Source organism: Monodelphis domestica, chromosome 6, assembly GCF_027887165.1.
Source record: "Monodelphis domestica isolate mMonDom1 chromosome 6, mMonDom1.pri, whole genome shotgun sequence".
In the NCBI taxonomy this organism is placed as follows: domain Eukaryota; kingdom Metazoa; phylum Chordata; class Mammalia; order Didelphimorphia; family Didelphidae; genus Monodelphis; species Monodelphis domestica.
This window is the reverse complement of record NC_077232.1, coordinates 276,647,536-276,664,634: the sequence shown is the minus strand read 5'-3', so window position 1 is coordinate 276,664,634 and position 17,099 is coordinate 276,647,536. Positions and strand designations below refer to the sequence as shown.

The 17,099-nt window shown below is 39.3% G+C and overlaps 1 protein-coding gene across 2 annotated transcripts in view; it reads left to right on the top strand.

The window, feature by feature from the left end:
- The window catches only part of SEPTIN11 (septin 11), a 147,705-nt gene extending 130,606 nt beyond the window's left edge, over nucleotides 1-17,099 (top strand). The window contains exons 8-10 of one of the 2 annotated variants that reach the window (XM_007495792.3): nucleotides 6,573-6,705; nucleotides 8,560-8,747; nucleotides 16,361-17,099. In XM_007495792.3, the coding sequence (XP_007495854.1) occupies nucleotides 6,573-6,705; nucleotides 8,560-8,747; nucleotides 16,361-16,376 (337 nt within the window). In that variant the 3' untranslated portion in view covers nucleotides 16,377-17,099. Of the gene's footprint in view, nucleotides 1-6,572; nucleotides 6,706-8,559; nucleotides 8,748-12,395; nucleotides 15,917-16,360 lie in introns of those variants that run through there. The other variant, XM_007495791.2, reaches the window with a different exon arrangement.

Below are 17,099 nucleotides of genomic sequence, written 5' to 3'. Positions count from 1 at the left end.
AGTCCCTGACCAAAGGTTTTTTATCCTTCTTTTTTTTTCTTTTCTTTCCATTTTTTGAAGTCTTACTTTCCTTCTTAGAATCAATACTAAGTATTGGTTCCAAAGCAGAAGAATGGCAAGGGCTAGGCAATAGAGGTCAGGATCACACAGCTAGGAAGTATCTGTGGTCACATTTGAACCCAATGCCATCCATTTCTAGACAGGGCTCTCTGTCCACTGAGCTACCTAGCCCTCCTTTTTTTCTTATCATAATTTCTCCTTTCATAGTCTACCCTTATGAAGATGGAGTTTCTTTTGTTTAGATTAATATACCTCCCCACAAAATCCCCATTTTTCCCCTGATGGTTTTCCTACTTGATATACTTCTACACCAAATCGTTCCTTTATTTGCATGCATGTGTGTCTGTTTTCAATATTTTTTTTTCTTTGGTTTACATGAAAGTAAGCCTTAGATGACTGCCATTTCTCTACCTTTCCCTGCTTAGTAGTTTTCCTTGTCATGTACTCCAATTATATGAAATAGAATTTCTATCCCCTTTCCTTTCTCTACTATATTCTTTTTTTTACATCCTTGGGGGGGGGATCCTTTCTGTCTCAGAATCAATATTAAATATTGGTTCTAAGGCAGAAGAGCCGTAAGGGTGAGGTAATGTGGGTTAAGTGACTTGCCCAGGGTCACACTGCTGAGAAGTGTATGAGGTCAGATTTTAACCCAGGACCTCCCATCTCTAGTCTCAGCTGTCAATCCACTGAGCCACCCAGTTGGCCCCTTTCATCCCCCTTTTTTTCTTTTTAAAATTTAATTTTTTTATTTAAGTACTTTTCCATGGTTATATAATTCGTGTCCTTTCCCTCACCGCTCCCAGAGCCAACAAGCAATTCTACTGAGTTATACATGTATTATATCAATCAATACCTATTTCCATATTATTCATTTTTGTAATAATCTCTTAAAAACCACATCCTATACCCATATAAACAAATGATAGTTTTCCTTCTGTGTTTCTACTCCCATAGTTCTTTCTCTTGATGTGGACTTTCTCTTAAGTCCCTTGGGATTATCCTGGATCATTGCATTGCTATTAGTAGCAAAGTCATGACTGTTCCACAATGTTTTACTTTCTGTGTACAATGTTCTCCTGGTTCTGGTCATTTCGCTCTGCATCAGTTCATGGAGATCTTTCTAGCTCTTACAGAAATCAAGCCATTTATCATTTAGTATCCCATCACTATCATATACCACAATTTGTTCAGCCATTCTTTCATTTTTCAATTTCTTGCCACCACAAAGAGGACGGCAATGAATATTTTTGTACAAACATTTTTCATTATCTCTTTGGGGTACAAACCCAGTAGTGGTATTGCTAGATCAAAAGGTATGCATTCTTTGGGGGGGGGTCTTTTTTAAAATTATTTTTAAATTAATTTAGAATATTTTTCTGTGGTTATATGATTCATACTTTCCCTCCCCCACTCCTGTAGTCAACACACAATTCAACTGGGTTTTACAAGTATCATTGATCAAGACCCATTTCCATATTATTAATAATTACAATAGTGATCTATTGTCGCCAACAACGGGTCCCTAGACCACGAGATTAATGTCAGGATCCAAAAGGCCAGCCAGGCACTTGGGCAGCTGCGCTCCAAAGTCCTCCAACACAGAGGTGTAAGCACTGTGACGAAGCTCAAAGTGTACAACGCAGGGTCCTCAGCTCGCTCCTGTACGGTGTGAGACACGGACACTGTACCGGAAGCACATGAAACAGCTGGAGCAATTCCACCAATGCTCCCTCTGGTCAATCATGAGGATCCGATGGCAGGACCGAATCACCAATCAGGAAGTCCTCGACAGAGCCAACTCCACCAGCATCGAAGTCCTGGTCCTCAAAACCCAGCTACGATGGTCTGGACACGTCCTCCGCATGGACCCACAGCGAATACCAAGACAGGTGAACTGTCAGCTGGACTCAGGAAACAAGGCCGACCAAAGAAAAGATTCAAGGATCAGCTAAAGTCCAACTTGAAGTGGGCTGGCATGACACCAAAGCAACTAGAACTCGCTGCCTCTGACAGAAGCAGCTGGCGAACCCACATTCACCATGCCGCCACCACCTTTGAAGCTGAGCGACGTCGACGTCTTGCCGCTGCACGTAAACGCCGACACCAGGCCACAACCATACCTCCCGTAACAACTGGAGTCCCAGGCCCCATGTGCCACAAACTGTGCGCCTCAGCCTTTGGACTCCAAAGCCACATGAAGGTACATCAATAGATGAAACTGCACAAAGACAATAGTCGTTCTCGGTCACCGAGAGACTACCACTACTACTAGAGTGATCATTTAGAGTCTATATCCCCAATCATATCCCCATCGACCCATGTGACCAAGCAGTTGTTTTTCTTCTGTGTTTCTATTCCCACAGTTCTTCCTCTGAATGTGGATAGTGGTTTTTCTTGTAAATCCCTCGATTGTCCTGGGTCATTGCATTGAAATTGTACCACAGTGTATCCATCTCTGTGTACAATGTTCTCCTGGTTCTGCTCCTCTCGCTCTGCATCACTTCCTGGAGGTTGTTCCAGTTCACATGGAATTCCTCCACTTTATTATTCCTTTGACCACAATAGTATTCCATCACCAACCTATACCACAATTTGTTCAGCCATTTCCCAATTAAAGAATATCCCCTCATTTTCCATTTTTTTTTGCCACCACTAAGAGCGCAGCTATGAATATTCTTGTACAGGTCTTTTTCCTTATCTCTTTGGGGTATGGCTGGATCAAAGGGGCAGGCTGTCATTTAAAACCCTTTGTGCATAATTCCAAATTGCCTTCCAGAATGGTTAGATCAATTCACAACTCCACCAGCAACGCATTAATGTCCCAATTTTGCCACATCTCCTCCAACATTTATTTTCCTTTACTATCATATTGCCAGTCTGCTAGGTGTGAGGTTTTGATTTGCATTTCTCTAATCAGGAGTCACCTCCCTTCCTAAGACCATCAAAACATAAATATAATACTAATAGGCCCTCAATCTTATTTATATTTTTGACCTCTGTAACCCCTGAACACCCTTTATGGATTCTGAATGGATACTCTACTAAATTAAAAAAATGTATCCCCTGGGATACAGACTCTAAATGATCACTGTAGAGCAGTGATTGATTAAGGAAACATGCAAAACCCAGTGGGATTGGGGGGAGGGTGAAGGAAAGAACGTGACTCTTGTAACTAAGGAAAAATATTCCAAATTGACTAAATAAAAAAAATAAAAATTTAAGCCAATTTTAAAAAATTTATCCACTGAACAGACTTCTCATTTGCTCCAATTTTACCATATTTGAATAACATTTCTGCTCAGCATTAGACTACTTGGAAGTCCTCTTTAATTAAAGACCTATTTTTTTATTTTTCCCCTTATGGCGAAAACTGTCTCAGTTCTTCAAGGTTTTGACTTGTATCTTTTGCTTTTTTGGAATATTATATTCCAGCCTCTCCTATCTTAGTAAGAAGCTGACAGGTCTTGTGTGATCTTGTGTTTTAGTACTTGAACCTTTTCTTTTTTTTGGCTACATCATTTTTTCTTTGACTTGGAAGCTATATTCTTCAGGGGTTTTCTTTCAGCATGTACCTAGTGGCATCTTTCTTTTTTGTTTTACTTTCCCATGGGATCTAATCAGGTTGGGGAAAGATCCCAGGATTATTGTTTTAGGTGGAGCTACAGTTCATTGTATGCTTAGAACAGATTAAATGTACAAAAAGACAGTTTTTCTGTTTTTTCAGAAGCCTCTATAAGGGATAAAGGGGCAGTAGAACTTCTAGGAAGTCAAATTCAGAACCTTGGCTTCCTGAGGCTGTTAGGAGTCCAAGTAATACATAGCTTCTCTCTTGCTTCCATTCTTCAACCATATCTACTTAATTATTGCAACTTGTCTCCATTCAGGTTCATGATCATAGCTGATATTGATATTTTAGTTTTAATATTTATCCAGCACTTGACATATCTCTTCTGATTCTCACAATGATCCTGTGAAAGAAGCACTTATTTTTGAAATTCAGGAAAAAAATACCTTTGTTTCCCTATCTCCTTGTGAGGTTCAAATGTCAGAAACCATTGGAATGGATCCCAAAAATATTGGCCATATTGTAAATACTTTCAAAAACAGGGTAAATTCTATACAGGTCATAGAGAAATTTTATTAACCATTGGTTGGGTCCAGAGGCATTTGTTTCTTGTTCAGTCTTTTCTTTAAAGAAGAGGCCACTTCATCTTAACTACTTTTATTTTATTTATAACTAATCTTTTATTATTCATTTGAATTATTTTTAGACTCCCTGACCCTCTCCCTACCCACTGAAACCTTCATTCTCCCCTCTCTGCATTTGTCTTTTTTCTTTTATAATGAGGAATCTGTTTTATGTATATTTTCATGGATCTTAGATTTAGAGCTGGGAGGGTCCTTCTAGGCCATGCAATCTAATCCTTTTGTTTTGTCTGTGGTCATAAAGCTGGAAAATGTCTCAGGCAAGATTTGATCTCAGGTCTTCCTGCTGCTTTTATGACTAACTCTAATCACTGTGCAATTTAGCAGTCAAAAGTTATTACCTAGAGGAGGGAAAGAGAGAAGCAAGGGGTCAGACCATATTTTTAAAAAAAGAACTTAAAAGATCTCTATTGGTTAGAAACATATGACAAATAACTGTAAGCCATTTCTTCTTTAAGCTAACAAACAAAAATGGTTTAGTCATACTGTGGAAAAGAATATTTATTCTGCAATAATATACCACCAAAGTTGTGTTGGGAAGCCATTTCTTGACCCTTTGAATAAATTAGGTCTTAATGACAGCTTCCCTTCCTTTTAAGATGAACAAACATTTAGCCCAGGCCATTGGGCAGATATTGTTTATACCACACACAGCCCTTGATGCCAAGGTTCCAAAGTTCTTTAAGAGGATATTGTTCTATCACAGTGGTCTTATGGCTACTGAGAGCCCAACCCTAGATTATGTGGGAAGTCTGGCACTAGAGGAATTGCTTAGCACTGGTAAAATGAAAAAAATACACACTGATATAGAAGAGAGTAATGGGATGGTTCCTTGAAGGGCACTGTTGGGCTAGAGTTGAGGTGGATGTTAATGAGAAAAAGCAAGTGGTAGAGTTTGGAATCCAGAGGGTTGCTCTTCCATAGTCTGGGATTCAGTATCACAAGGAGTCAGAAGGGTTAAGAGTTTGCTAACCTTTGGGGTAGAAGTCTCAACAGTGGATACCTTTTATAAAGGCAGATGAGTGTAATATTCTTCATTTGGTTTTGCTTCATGGTTTCCTGTCCCAATATTCTTAAAGAAGGCATGTTGGGTGTCTGCCCTTCAGTCTAGCTTCCATCCTCCTCATAATCCGTTGACTTCATGCTCCCTCCCCATCACCATTCTTTCTTTGCTCAGTCTTACAGCTAATGAAGAGAGGGTCCTGTTGAAGGGCCTCCTTCTACATGCACACTTGATGGAATTCCTGACCAGTTTCCTAGCAAATCGTTTCCCTCCTTGTTCCCTCTCTGATCTTCAATTTCCATCATCTTTCCCTGAATGCCTGTCCTTTTTCTATATTTCACACAGACAGCCCTTCTGTTTTTGCAATTAATTGGATCATAGGACTAAAGATAAAGATTAGATCTGTGATTTCATTGGTATAGGGAACACCCAAATAAGAAAGTGCCATTTTTTTGTTGTTAATTGTTTTTTCAGTAGTTTATGTCTCTTTGTGATCCCATTTAGGGTTTTCTTGGGGGTAGTTTGCCATTTCCTTCTCCAGCTCATTTTACATATGAGGAACCTGAGGCATACAGGATTCTGTGATTTGCTTCAGGTCATTTAGCTAGTAGGTGTCTGAGGTCAGATTTGAACTCAGGAAGAGATGAGGCTTTGTGACTCCAGGCCCAGCATTCTATCGTGCCACCTAGCTGGCTAAGCCCTCTCTACCAATGCACTATCTTTTTCTTAAAACCCTTACCTTCCATCTTAGAATCAACACTAAGGGCTAAGTGACTTGCCCAGGGTCACACAAGCTAGGAAGTGCCTGAGGCCAGATTAAAACCCAAGACCTCACATCTCTATGTCTGGCTCTTAAATCACTGAGCCCTCCAGCTGCCCCCTACCAGTGCATTTTCACAACCATTTGACAACTATTATCTTGGGAGGGTTTCCTAGAACAATGTGAAGTTAAGTGACTTACCTAGGTTCACATAGCCAGTTATTTGTCAGAGACAACACTTTAACTCCACAGCTGCCTCTAATAATTCCTCTCATTTAATATAACATAGATTGTACTCTCATTGATGAAAATTTGGGAAGCATTTCTTCTTGATGGGAGCTCCGAAACATTCTAATATTCTTAGCAGTTCATTTATAGATTGCCTCTTAGGATGGTTTGTTCCTGTGGCCAGCTCATCTCAATCAACTTGAGATGGTCCTTTTAGGCTTTTAATTCTTCTATTCTGACCTTACCCCCTCAAGGTTCTCTAGTACCTATTAACTGACCATCATGTGCCCTTGTTTTTTGGTCTTTTAACAGCCTTCAGGAAACATATGAAGCAAAGAGAAATGAATTCTTAGGAGAACTTCAGAAGAAAGAGGAAGAAATGAGACAAATGTTTGTCATGAGGGTGAAAGAAAAAGAAGCTGAACTGAAAGAGGCAGAAAAAGATGTGAGCAATCTCTTTTTCTAATTAAAAAAAAAAGGATTCCATCATGGTACCTTGTATTTGCACAATTCTTCAAATTTATTTTTCCACGTATTTTCTTATGCACCTGATCCTTAAAACTTGTAAGGACAGGCATTATATGCGCCATTTGACAAGAAAGTTTATTGAAACTCTGGGCAGTTAAATGACTCATCCAAGGTCACATTTGGCATTTAGTACCATGGTTATAGAAAAGAACCCAGGACTGATGACTCCTAGTCCACTGTCATTTCTGGTGGCTTAGGAAAATTAATTCCTATTCTCATGAGTAGTATGTCCTCTAAGTATCAGGGGCTCAGTTATCAGCATTGGGAAACTAGGCTCTTAGGGTCATTTTACTGTGGTATGTTACATGGCAAATGCCATGGAAGTATGTTTGCTTTTTACCCAAAAGCAAATGGGAATCTCACATGTAGGTTCTTGGTTCCCAAGTCATTTTCCAATGTAATACGTACAAAGGGAAGCAAACCAATGGTTAGGGAACCAGGTAGCTGAACCCTGTGCCATATAACTTGACTTCTTTGTGCTTGTTTCTCATAAAAATGAAAGCCAAGATGATTTCTAAGATTTGAAATGAACAAATTCTTTTCCCTCCGTTTTTAACCTCTGTAGTCTTAATTCTACTTCACTTTGCCTTTGTAGACATCACTCAATTTAGGGATGGCAAAAACTTGAAAAGTTATTCAGTCCTACCTGCTTTATTTTCAAGATCATGAAACTCGTATTGAGTGAGCTGCCTCAGAGCTAAATTTCATAATAAGACCTTCAGATTCTAAATCCAGCACTCTTACCCATGAATTCAAAGTACAAAATGGGATTTCTAATAATTCTGACAAGAAAAACAGGTTTTCCTGGTTTAAAAAGAGAAAGAAATGTGCCTTTTCTGAGATCTAGACTTTAGAATGTGCCTCATCAGGGTAACACACTTGAACTACCTTCAAGTTTGTTGGGCTTTCTAGCACCTTTATGCTCAGACATAGAGATCACAGTATCCCAGACTTTAGGAATTGTAGGAGAACTCAAGAGGCCTGCTAGTCCAACCCATAATTGAAAGAATCCCCCCTAGAACATAATGGACAAGTGGTTTAGCTAGCCTCTGTTTAAAGATGACCAAGAAAGGGAAACCCATAATTTAACAAACCATTTTACTTTTGGACACTTGTAGTTGTTAAAAAGATTTTTCTGACATCAAGTTTGAAGCAGCCAGAATCTCCACATATTGATCCTGGTTGGGTCCTCAAGAGCCAAACAGAACAGGAATAAACTATCCTCCATAGGTGAGCCTTTCACATACATAGCTATCATTTTATCCAAGCCAAGAATGCCCTGTTCTTTCAGGCATTGCTCACATATCAAGAACTTGGGGCTCTTTATCCTCCAGTTGGCCTTGGGCGGGACACCGCATCTTCTCTCTATCTTCCTTAGACCATGATGCTTATAACAGAACATAATACCCCAGGATGAGAACTGGAGTAGAGCACAAGTCCAGTGAAATGATCGCCTGTCTCTTCCTGGAAATTGTGCTCTTCTAATGCATCCCAAAACTACATGAACTTTTTTGGCTCTCACATCATCCCGCTGACTCAGTTGGTCAAGCTCATCTGCTACAATCCCCACATCCTTTTCAGAAGGCATGCTATTTATCCATTTCCCCAGCTGATAAAGTTGATTTTTTATGTGCCCCAAGTACAAGACTTTATCCCTGTTGAATTTCATGTTATTAGATTCAGTCCAGCATTCTAGCTTGTCGAGATCCTTTGTCATTCAGTGTGTCAATTATCTTCTACTTTTTTGTTGTCTCTCCTATTTCTTGCCCAGCTTCATGAAAAGTTTGACCTTCTAAAGCGGACACACCAGGAAGAGAAAAAGAAAGTAGAAGACAAAAAGAAGGAGCTAGAGGAGGAGGTCGGCAACTTCCAGAAGAAGAAGGCTGCCACCCAGCTCTTACAGTCACAGGCGCAGCAGGCTGGTGCCCAACAAACCAAGAAAGACAAAGACAAGAAAAAGTAAGCAGAGTCTCACCTCCAGCCTCTCGGGGCCAATCCAGTCTTTCCCTTTGCATGTCTGTACTTGACTTCTGTCTATTTCAGACTGGAAATGAGGGGTTCTAGCAAGCTGCCTAAAGAAAAGTACTTTCTTTCTGGAGCGGGGAAGACATATATAGGCTTTTACAGGTTTTTTTAGGGTATATAAAATTAACTTATGGAATGTGTGCTCTGCAACAGAAACTTCTGCACACAGTCTATGACCCTCTGAAATGATGCTCAATGTTCTGTCTTTAACAGCAACAAAGATCTGATGGCTGTCTTTATGATGAACATGATAAAAATTATGATGGCTACTATTATTTTCTTATTCTTATTCATGCAGGTCTCAATAAGCTAATCACTGAAAATATTACTGCCGGGTAGAAATGTTGGGAAGAGTTTCCAGAGGCTACTTGTTCTCTCAATTCCAGATGATATATTGCTAGTTTCAGAACCAGATAAAAATGAAATATGGCTTTAATTTGTTGAAAAGGCCTTATTCCACTCTTGGGATGTTAGATTCCTTTTGAGGACTATCCTAAGTGTGTAAGAATTGGCCCCCATCCAAGTCTTCCTTGAAAGCCTGTTAGGATTGAAAGCAACTAATAGAACAACCTTGGATGAAGTCTTAAGTTAAGAAATTCAATATTTTGATTGAAAGTGGATATTGTGGTCACCATGGCAGATGCCAAGAGACTTTATGAGCCATAGCTAATGAACTTATAATTGCATATGCTCCATTAGTTTTATCAGTAAGCGTAGCCCGACTGGTAGGTACCTTTTTTTGTCAACTGAAAACTGGTGCCAGAACTTCAGCTCTGATATAGATAAGGGTCCATATCCCCAGCACAATGTTGTGCTTTTAGGAGAAACTCTGTGCAGTTTTTTTAGCCCATAACCAATGAATTTTTTTAAAGACAAGATTCAATATGGAAAAGCACTGCCTGATTTCCAACTGTTTAAATGGGGGCAATCTCCTCTAGTTAATTCCCAGCTAAAGGAAGATGAGCAACAGCAATGCTTAGCTTAGTTAACATGGAGTAGTTTTAGGCTTTGCTAGTTTGTCCTCACTGGTTTGTCTATGGCTAAGACCACAAATGCAAAGGTATAGCACCACAATGGACAAACCCAATGAAATGGGATGAATATTCATTCTCAAGATTGTACATTAAAACTGACTTTGTATTTCCATGCTCACAGAAATGGTACAGAGAGTACAAGAGATGGATAATCAGGATATGAGACACTGTAGAAGGGGAGTGGGGTAGATATATCTCGTGTGTGTGTGTGTGTGTGAGTGAGTGAGACAGAGAGTTAAGTGACTTGCCCATAGTCACTAAGGTAAAATCTGAACCACTGAACCACCTAGCTGTCCCTACACGCTGCTTTTGAGCACATGAACTGGTTAGCATTGGTGTAGCTAATAGAGATGGCCTCCAGTTGAAGACATGACAACTCTCAAAGATCAAAAAACACCTTGAATGTTCCAGCTTGACCTAAGAGGGTGTGTGTGTGTGTGTGTGTGTGTGTGTGTGTGTGTGTGTGTGTGTGTGTGTGTGTGTGTGTGTATTGATGTGTGCATGTATTGTTGGAGAACAAATGGAGAGAGGCAGCTGAAGATGCTAAGAAAATCCAAATTTGAGATTGGATTTTGTTTGTTTTGCCCCTAAAGCACATAAGTACATAAAGAGATGTGTTTTCAATATAAATTTAAAACAAACAATATGAATCAACATGTGTTTTAAAAATGAATTTAAATATAAAAACCAGCGATGTGAAAAGAGCTTTTCTTTTTCCTATGTATTTTGGTGTGCCTTTAAGCAATAAAAATTCCAAAAGCTGAATAATAGTATTGTGCCTGCATTAAAAAAAAAAATTCATCCAGGAACAGACGACAGCATATGGAAAACTCTTCTTAACCTACGTGCACAATACATCATTAAGAGAGTTCCTTTCCTATACGTTAGCCCTAACAATTTAGAATGCTTTTTCTTTAATGACTATATAAAGTGTATAAGATGATATTCTCTTCCCTCCCCCACTTACAGATTCTAATTTAGAATTCATATAATTTAATTAATTTAGCTTATAGCATATGTTGTTTTTATGCCTGTCCGTAGACAAGCATTTTGCTGGGCAATGTCTTCTTAGCATCTTTTCCATTTAGATAAAATGACTGCCAGTAGAGGCCTGAACTGTGAAAAAGCAGAATAAAAATCAGACCTATATTATTACCAGTGGCTCCAGCCATTTGAAAGGCAGTCAGACACCAGAATTAACGTCAGAGTACTCTGTAAATGCTTCAAACCAAGGATTCTAAACTCCTTTTTTTTTTTTTTGGCTAAGGTTGAGTTAGCTTTGCTTTAAATAACACACCAAAAAGGAAATACTGGTTTTTCTTTAGACTGTGCTCTATGTTTTAGCCTGTCTTGGTTTTTCTAAAAGTTTTTAATTTTGTTTTTCTACTCTAATGAAATGCTCCCTTTTTGTGTAGGTAAGGCTTATTTTTTACTTCTTCTCTGTAACTGTAGTGGCATGATAACTTACCATTCTGTCAGATTATTGAAAACATATAACTAATTTGGGCACTGCCATTAGCTGGATCTCACACCATCCAAGGTCACAGACTCCCCAAGACTTGCTTTGCCACTGAGCTGCCAGTGACAAGCATTATCTACGTGGGGTCATGGAGCCAAGATCTCTCTGTTCCTTATCAGCAAGCATGAGCTGATTAGCACAAATCCCAGGATCAGTTTTAAAATCTGTCCCCTGAAACCTAGCCTTGTGGTGATGATATCTGAGAACCACTCTCTGCATAGTCTGCAGTTCTGAAAACATCATTGTTAAATTCCTTGTCAAGGAATAAGGATGCATGTTTTGACCTGTCTAGAAAGAATGGAAACTTTCCCGTTGTACATTTTGATTTTACATTGCTTCATTCTTAAATGTGGATGAAAGCTTTTGGCATTGCTGCAGCTCTAACACCAAATGATGATTGTCTTTTTTTCCCTCTTTCCCAGGGGGAAAAAAGGATATGTATATGTGTGTATGTATGTATGTGTGTGTGTGCGCCTGTGTTTTCACAGAAGATTAATAGCATGCTTTCCCCTCCTGTCTGTTCCCATCTTGTTTTCCTCCTCCCTAATCGACAGCGTTAGACCTTTCCCACAAGTAATGCTACCATCTCAATACAGTTATTCTGCCATTGTCCTTTGACTTTTTGGTGGGCCTTGAAAGTGTTGCTTATGTGGGGTGCACAGTTGTTACTATCAAAGGTTCTTCTGAGAATAGAGGGTGTGCTCTTGCAGTCATTTGAATAAAGCAAGGCCAAGCCGTGGAATCCTTCCACTGGAATTTGTAGCAAGGCCAGCAAGTCATCTGTGAAGTCTAAGCTACATGCAAATGAAAACTAACCATGTGTTTCTTGATTTTTTTTTTAATTTTGCTTTTGCCTGTCACATAGAATAAACTACTCAAGTTTTGAACATTTTAATTTCTGTCAAATCCATCATTGTTGCATGAGCAGCCACCATCGCTCTGACGCTGGTGTTTGCGCTCCTAACTTTTTTTGTTCCTTTTGGTTTTATTATTATTTCTAACTTTTTTATTTTGTTTTTTAACTTGCAGTGCAAGCTTCACATAAAGCCTGGCAAGCCAAGGATGGTCCCGCATTCACCTGCTTTTGCAGTAACGTGTCTCTGCCATCTGTGTTCTTTTTTTTTTCCTTTTACTCCCCTCCCTTCCTCCCAAAGCACCAATAACTCTTTTAACTCATTTCACTGGAGGTGGGTGGTGGGAGAAGGTAGAAAAGGGAAATGATGGTAACTGCTATGTTCACCTGGATTTTGTCTCTGGAAAGTAAATGGTTTGCCTTTTATGTCAATTCAGAACAGTCATGGTTCAGCACGCCTGTTATTTGTATGTTGCTTGGGAATGAATGGGAAAATAATGTGTTAAGTGCCATTGTGTCTGACATGGAAACTGTTCTCACCGCCTCACCAGCTGAACTAAAACCTGAATGACTAGGAAAGCTAGTATTTCCTTGACTATCCCCATAATTGCCCAATGCCCATGCCCAACTCTGCCCTTTCTCCTTCCATATCCTCCTCTCAAGTAAACAAAGCATGACTTGTACACTTTGCTTGAATTTTTCATTTTAGTGCAGATTTCTTATCAGCCTCCCCAGTGTCAGAGTGCTCATTTCACTGTTTTTAAAATGGAGCTGGATTCCTGATTCACAAGCACCAGAAGAGTTCAAGAAGGATTATTCTAAGGGCTTTGAATATATAACTCTCCATCACCAGCATTTCCTAATTTCTCATGGAAATTACAAATGGCTGATCATACGCCATCTTTCGTTGAAGGAACATACAAGATTGAAAAATGGTCCTCATCATTCCAGCTTATGATAATTAGCTCCTCCAGTATTTGAATTTTTTTTCCCCAATGGGAAAAAAATCATTGTCTCCTAGTGGCAGAAACACTTAACTTCTCAGGTACAAGACTTCCCCCCAAAAATTATTCTTAGGACGTCACTTCTGTACTATTCCCAATAAAGCACTCCAAGTTCAACTCTTTGGCCTCTGACCTCCATATTTCAGTGGACCCTGTAACTGACACACTAGGGCCACACACTAGGGCCAAGGGAAAAGCAAACTTGAATCAAGAAATAATAACTCAACTTTCCTCCCAAATAGCTTCCCTGCCCTAGTCTCCTTTTATGCCACTAGGTGGTCACAAGACAAAGAGAACAGATGCTTCTTGGAATCCAGTTGGCTTCAGGGAATTGCCCTTGTCCTTTATCACTACAATCACTCACACAAAGCATTTCTATCTCTAAGACTATAGAAGTGGGGCCAAAAGTGCCTCAAGCACAGGATTCAGAGAGAACATAAATAAACCAGTAGTCTTCTGGAGTCTTTAAACATACACTCTTTTGGCCTAATTAAGATAAATCTTTGCTATACTTTTAGAGATGGGATATGCCATCTTTCCCTTTGCTTCTAGCTTACTTATATCGAACACATTTCCCTTGGGCCTTAGATCTTCCATCTCCTCTTGCCTAGTACCTTGCCAGGACAAGAATGGCTAGTGGTTTTTGTTTCTGTTGAGGCACTGCCCACCAACCAACTTTCATTGAAAGGGATATTTTCCAGGGACTAATTTGGGGCCACAGAAGTAAAGCTCTCCTAAGGAAACCATTTTGTAGCTCAAAAATGCACAAATAAGGTGAGCTTCAAATCTAGAAGCAGCAGCAGTAATGGAATTAACTAGATCTCCATGGACAGGGTGTTTTGGCAGTTCTAATATGAGCCAAGGATGGAGCAGCTGACTTCTAGGAATTTTTCTTGGCATGATGAAACCAGTTTCCTAACCATGGGCTGCATTTTCTCATGCTTTATACTAAAAGTAAAAAAACTCAACTGCTTGTGTGACGTGCTTGCACTAGCTGTTTTGTGTGTCTGTGTCTTTTAAAATTGGGCCTTTTTGTGCCTCATTATAGGACTTAAACATTTTTAATTGTTTCCTTCTATTACTAAAGCCTTTTAAAGGTACTTTAGCAGTGAAAAGGCATCCTATTTTAGTCATTTTGACCTTTTTGGCTCCAAACTGTATCTAAACTGCATTAATTGCCTTGTTAGTTTTTTTTTTTAAGGATATTTTAATGCTGCCACTAACTTTATTTTTACTGCCATCCCTTTTTTCCTGGCCCTCTTGAGCTTGTTACTGCTGCTCTTTTCTTTCTGTATTTATGCCTTTTTTCACAGTAGTCCTTGGCTCTGCACGGAATAAATGATATCCTCAAATCTATTTGGATGTACTTTCACCTCTGCATGTAAGTATGGGAACAAGAAGCCTGTTTGACCTCTCAGCCTTTAAAAAAAATGAAATGAATGGGACAGATGGGATGGGGGTTGGGGATTTGTTTCCTCCCATTCACTTGAGCAGCACCAGAAAGACAGCCATTATCACAAATACCTCACAGCAGTCCCCTTAACTTAGATTCCCCTTGAAATCAATGTGAAAGTCTTCAAGGGCTTTTCACATTGAGACCATAAAGGGAACATTATCTGACATCACCAAGGGCTTTAGTTGGCACAGAGAATCATTCCCCACTACCAAAGAAAATAAGCAGCCTCCACTGGGTGTGAAATATTAACAGGACCCTTTCCATGGATCACCAGAATTTTGGTGGCTGACAATATCACTTTGCCTCTGGACCAAAAGTTAACTCCCCTAGGACTTAATTTTGATGACAAGAACTCAGTGGCAAGGGCTCTAATTGGGTATGATGGCAAATGACTAGGGGATTCACTCAATGTGTTTTTGCAATCCAGATTCTTTATATACATTATTAAAAACAGTAGAATATGATGCCTGGACCAAGGGAGATCTAGAGCTAGCTTACAAGTTTTTTCTTCTTTCTTTGTAACCTCATAAGCTGATGACATTTGTTTCATCTTCAACCCCCATCAATAATAGATTTGGTTTCTTCACTTCCTCTTTTCTCCACCCCCACCCTCACCCCCAGCTTGATGTTTTATAGATTTTCAGTCAGGCTTTTCTACTGTTACTTACTCAAGCCCACTTGTCTCTGTGTGGTCCTACCAATCCTGATCATTCCAATGTGCTGCCATTCTTCATCTTCTGAGAAACAGTTAAGTTTCCTAATCTAAGGATCCCGATTCCTTTGGCAGGACACCTTGGAGATGACTTGTCTCACTAGGAGGGTTGGGATCTCCAAAGCCTAGCATATGAGATAATATGAAGGGAAATTTTTAATTAACTGAAAATAAAGCTGTGAAGAGCAGTAGAGCTGTTTCCTAATTTTGAAAAATATGCTTATATGCCTTAAACTGTAGCAGTAGAATCTTGCCACTTTGCTGTTTTAAAAAAGTCAATGTTTTCCTAAATCTTGTGTAACTTCCATTCAATGTTAAATACAGTATTGTTAGACATGTACGCGGCATGTTAAAAACTTGTAAATTTAAAAAAAAAACTGAAGTTATTGTATTGATGTCAAGACATTTCATTTTTGAATTACTGATCACTTGACAATTTTGCTAGGTAGGAGAATAGTTGAAAGGTAACCTATGCATATATATCTATAGTGCCAAGGTGGGAAATATATTTTTACCCAAACATTGTGTTTTGTGTGCCCTCTGTGATTTATTTGACTTTGTATTTCAAAGTTGGAAAATAAGGTATAGGAGTAGAATCTTCTCATCCTTTTTTACCTCGTCTCAGTCATCGATTTTGGCTATTTTGGCTCCATCAACTTCTCCAACATGTTTGCTTTCATGGTATCCTGTACCTTGCACACCATCTCCACTGCCCTCCTTCCTAGTTCCCACTCCCTGCTCCATATGCTGAGTAGAATTTCTATCACACCCATAGCCACTTTTCATGGCTACAACATCCTCTTCCTCCCTAGCTCTAGTGCCTGACACTGCTAACTGAACCACACTCCAGCCATGCTTGATGAGAAATCCCTTTAATTGACAGACTTTCATTCCTTCACAGCTTAAAAAGTAGAAAAGCTACTTTTTAAAAGCATTTGAATCTGAACCTCTCTTTTTTCTCTTCTGTAGCTTCTTCTTTATGTAATCATCATGTTGGCAAGCCCTACTCTCTCCTAATGGACAGTAGCACATTAGAAGAGCAGGAGTTGTATGTACACACCTGTTGAGGAAGAGTTACCTCATTTCCACCATCGCCTTTCCTTTTATACTGTGGGTCAGATATCGCACCATTGTGTCTATTTGTCAGTGTCTGCTTGCACACTACTGGTTACAGTGTGTACTCAACTAAATTATCACCTCCAAAGCAAAAATTAATGAAAACAAGTGGAACACAACTTGGGCCAACAACCAAGCTAACACACTGAAATCCTCTTGTCAAACTGTACAATGTGTAGTGTTGTTAATCTGATGACAAGAGGCTTATAGACTGGGGACAGTGTGCACCCAAATGAGAAATGGCCGGACTGGTATTAACACTCTAAAACTCAAGCTAATTCTCACTCTAGACCTGAGAGCAATCATAACCAGAACTCTCAGTGATCAGGTGCTTAAATCTAGAAAGCTTTTCTTTTTCTTTTTTTTTTTCAATAATTGGGGGAGGGGGGACTTGGTGTTTCGGGGTTTTTTTCCTCCAAATATTGCATGAACAGAGATGCCTATCATTTTCTATATGAAGTATTGTATTGACAATGTTTTTATTTTTCCTCTAATGTTCTGATTTTGAAGAGAGTGAAATGGGCATCTTTCTTGTAAATTCAAGACCCACTGATTGCTGTGTTTGACTTAAAATATTTTCTGGTACCTGGAA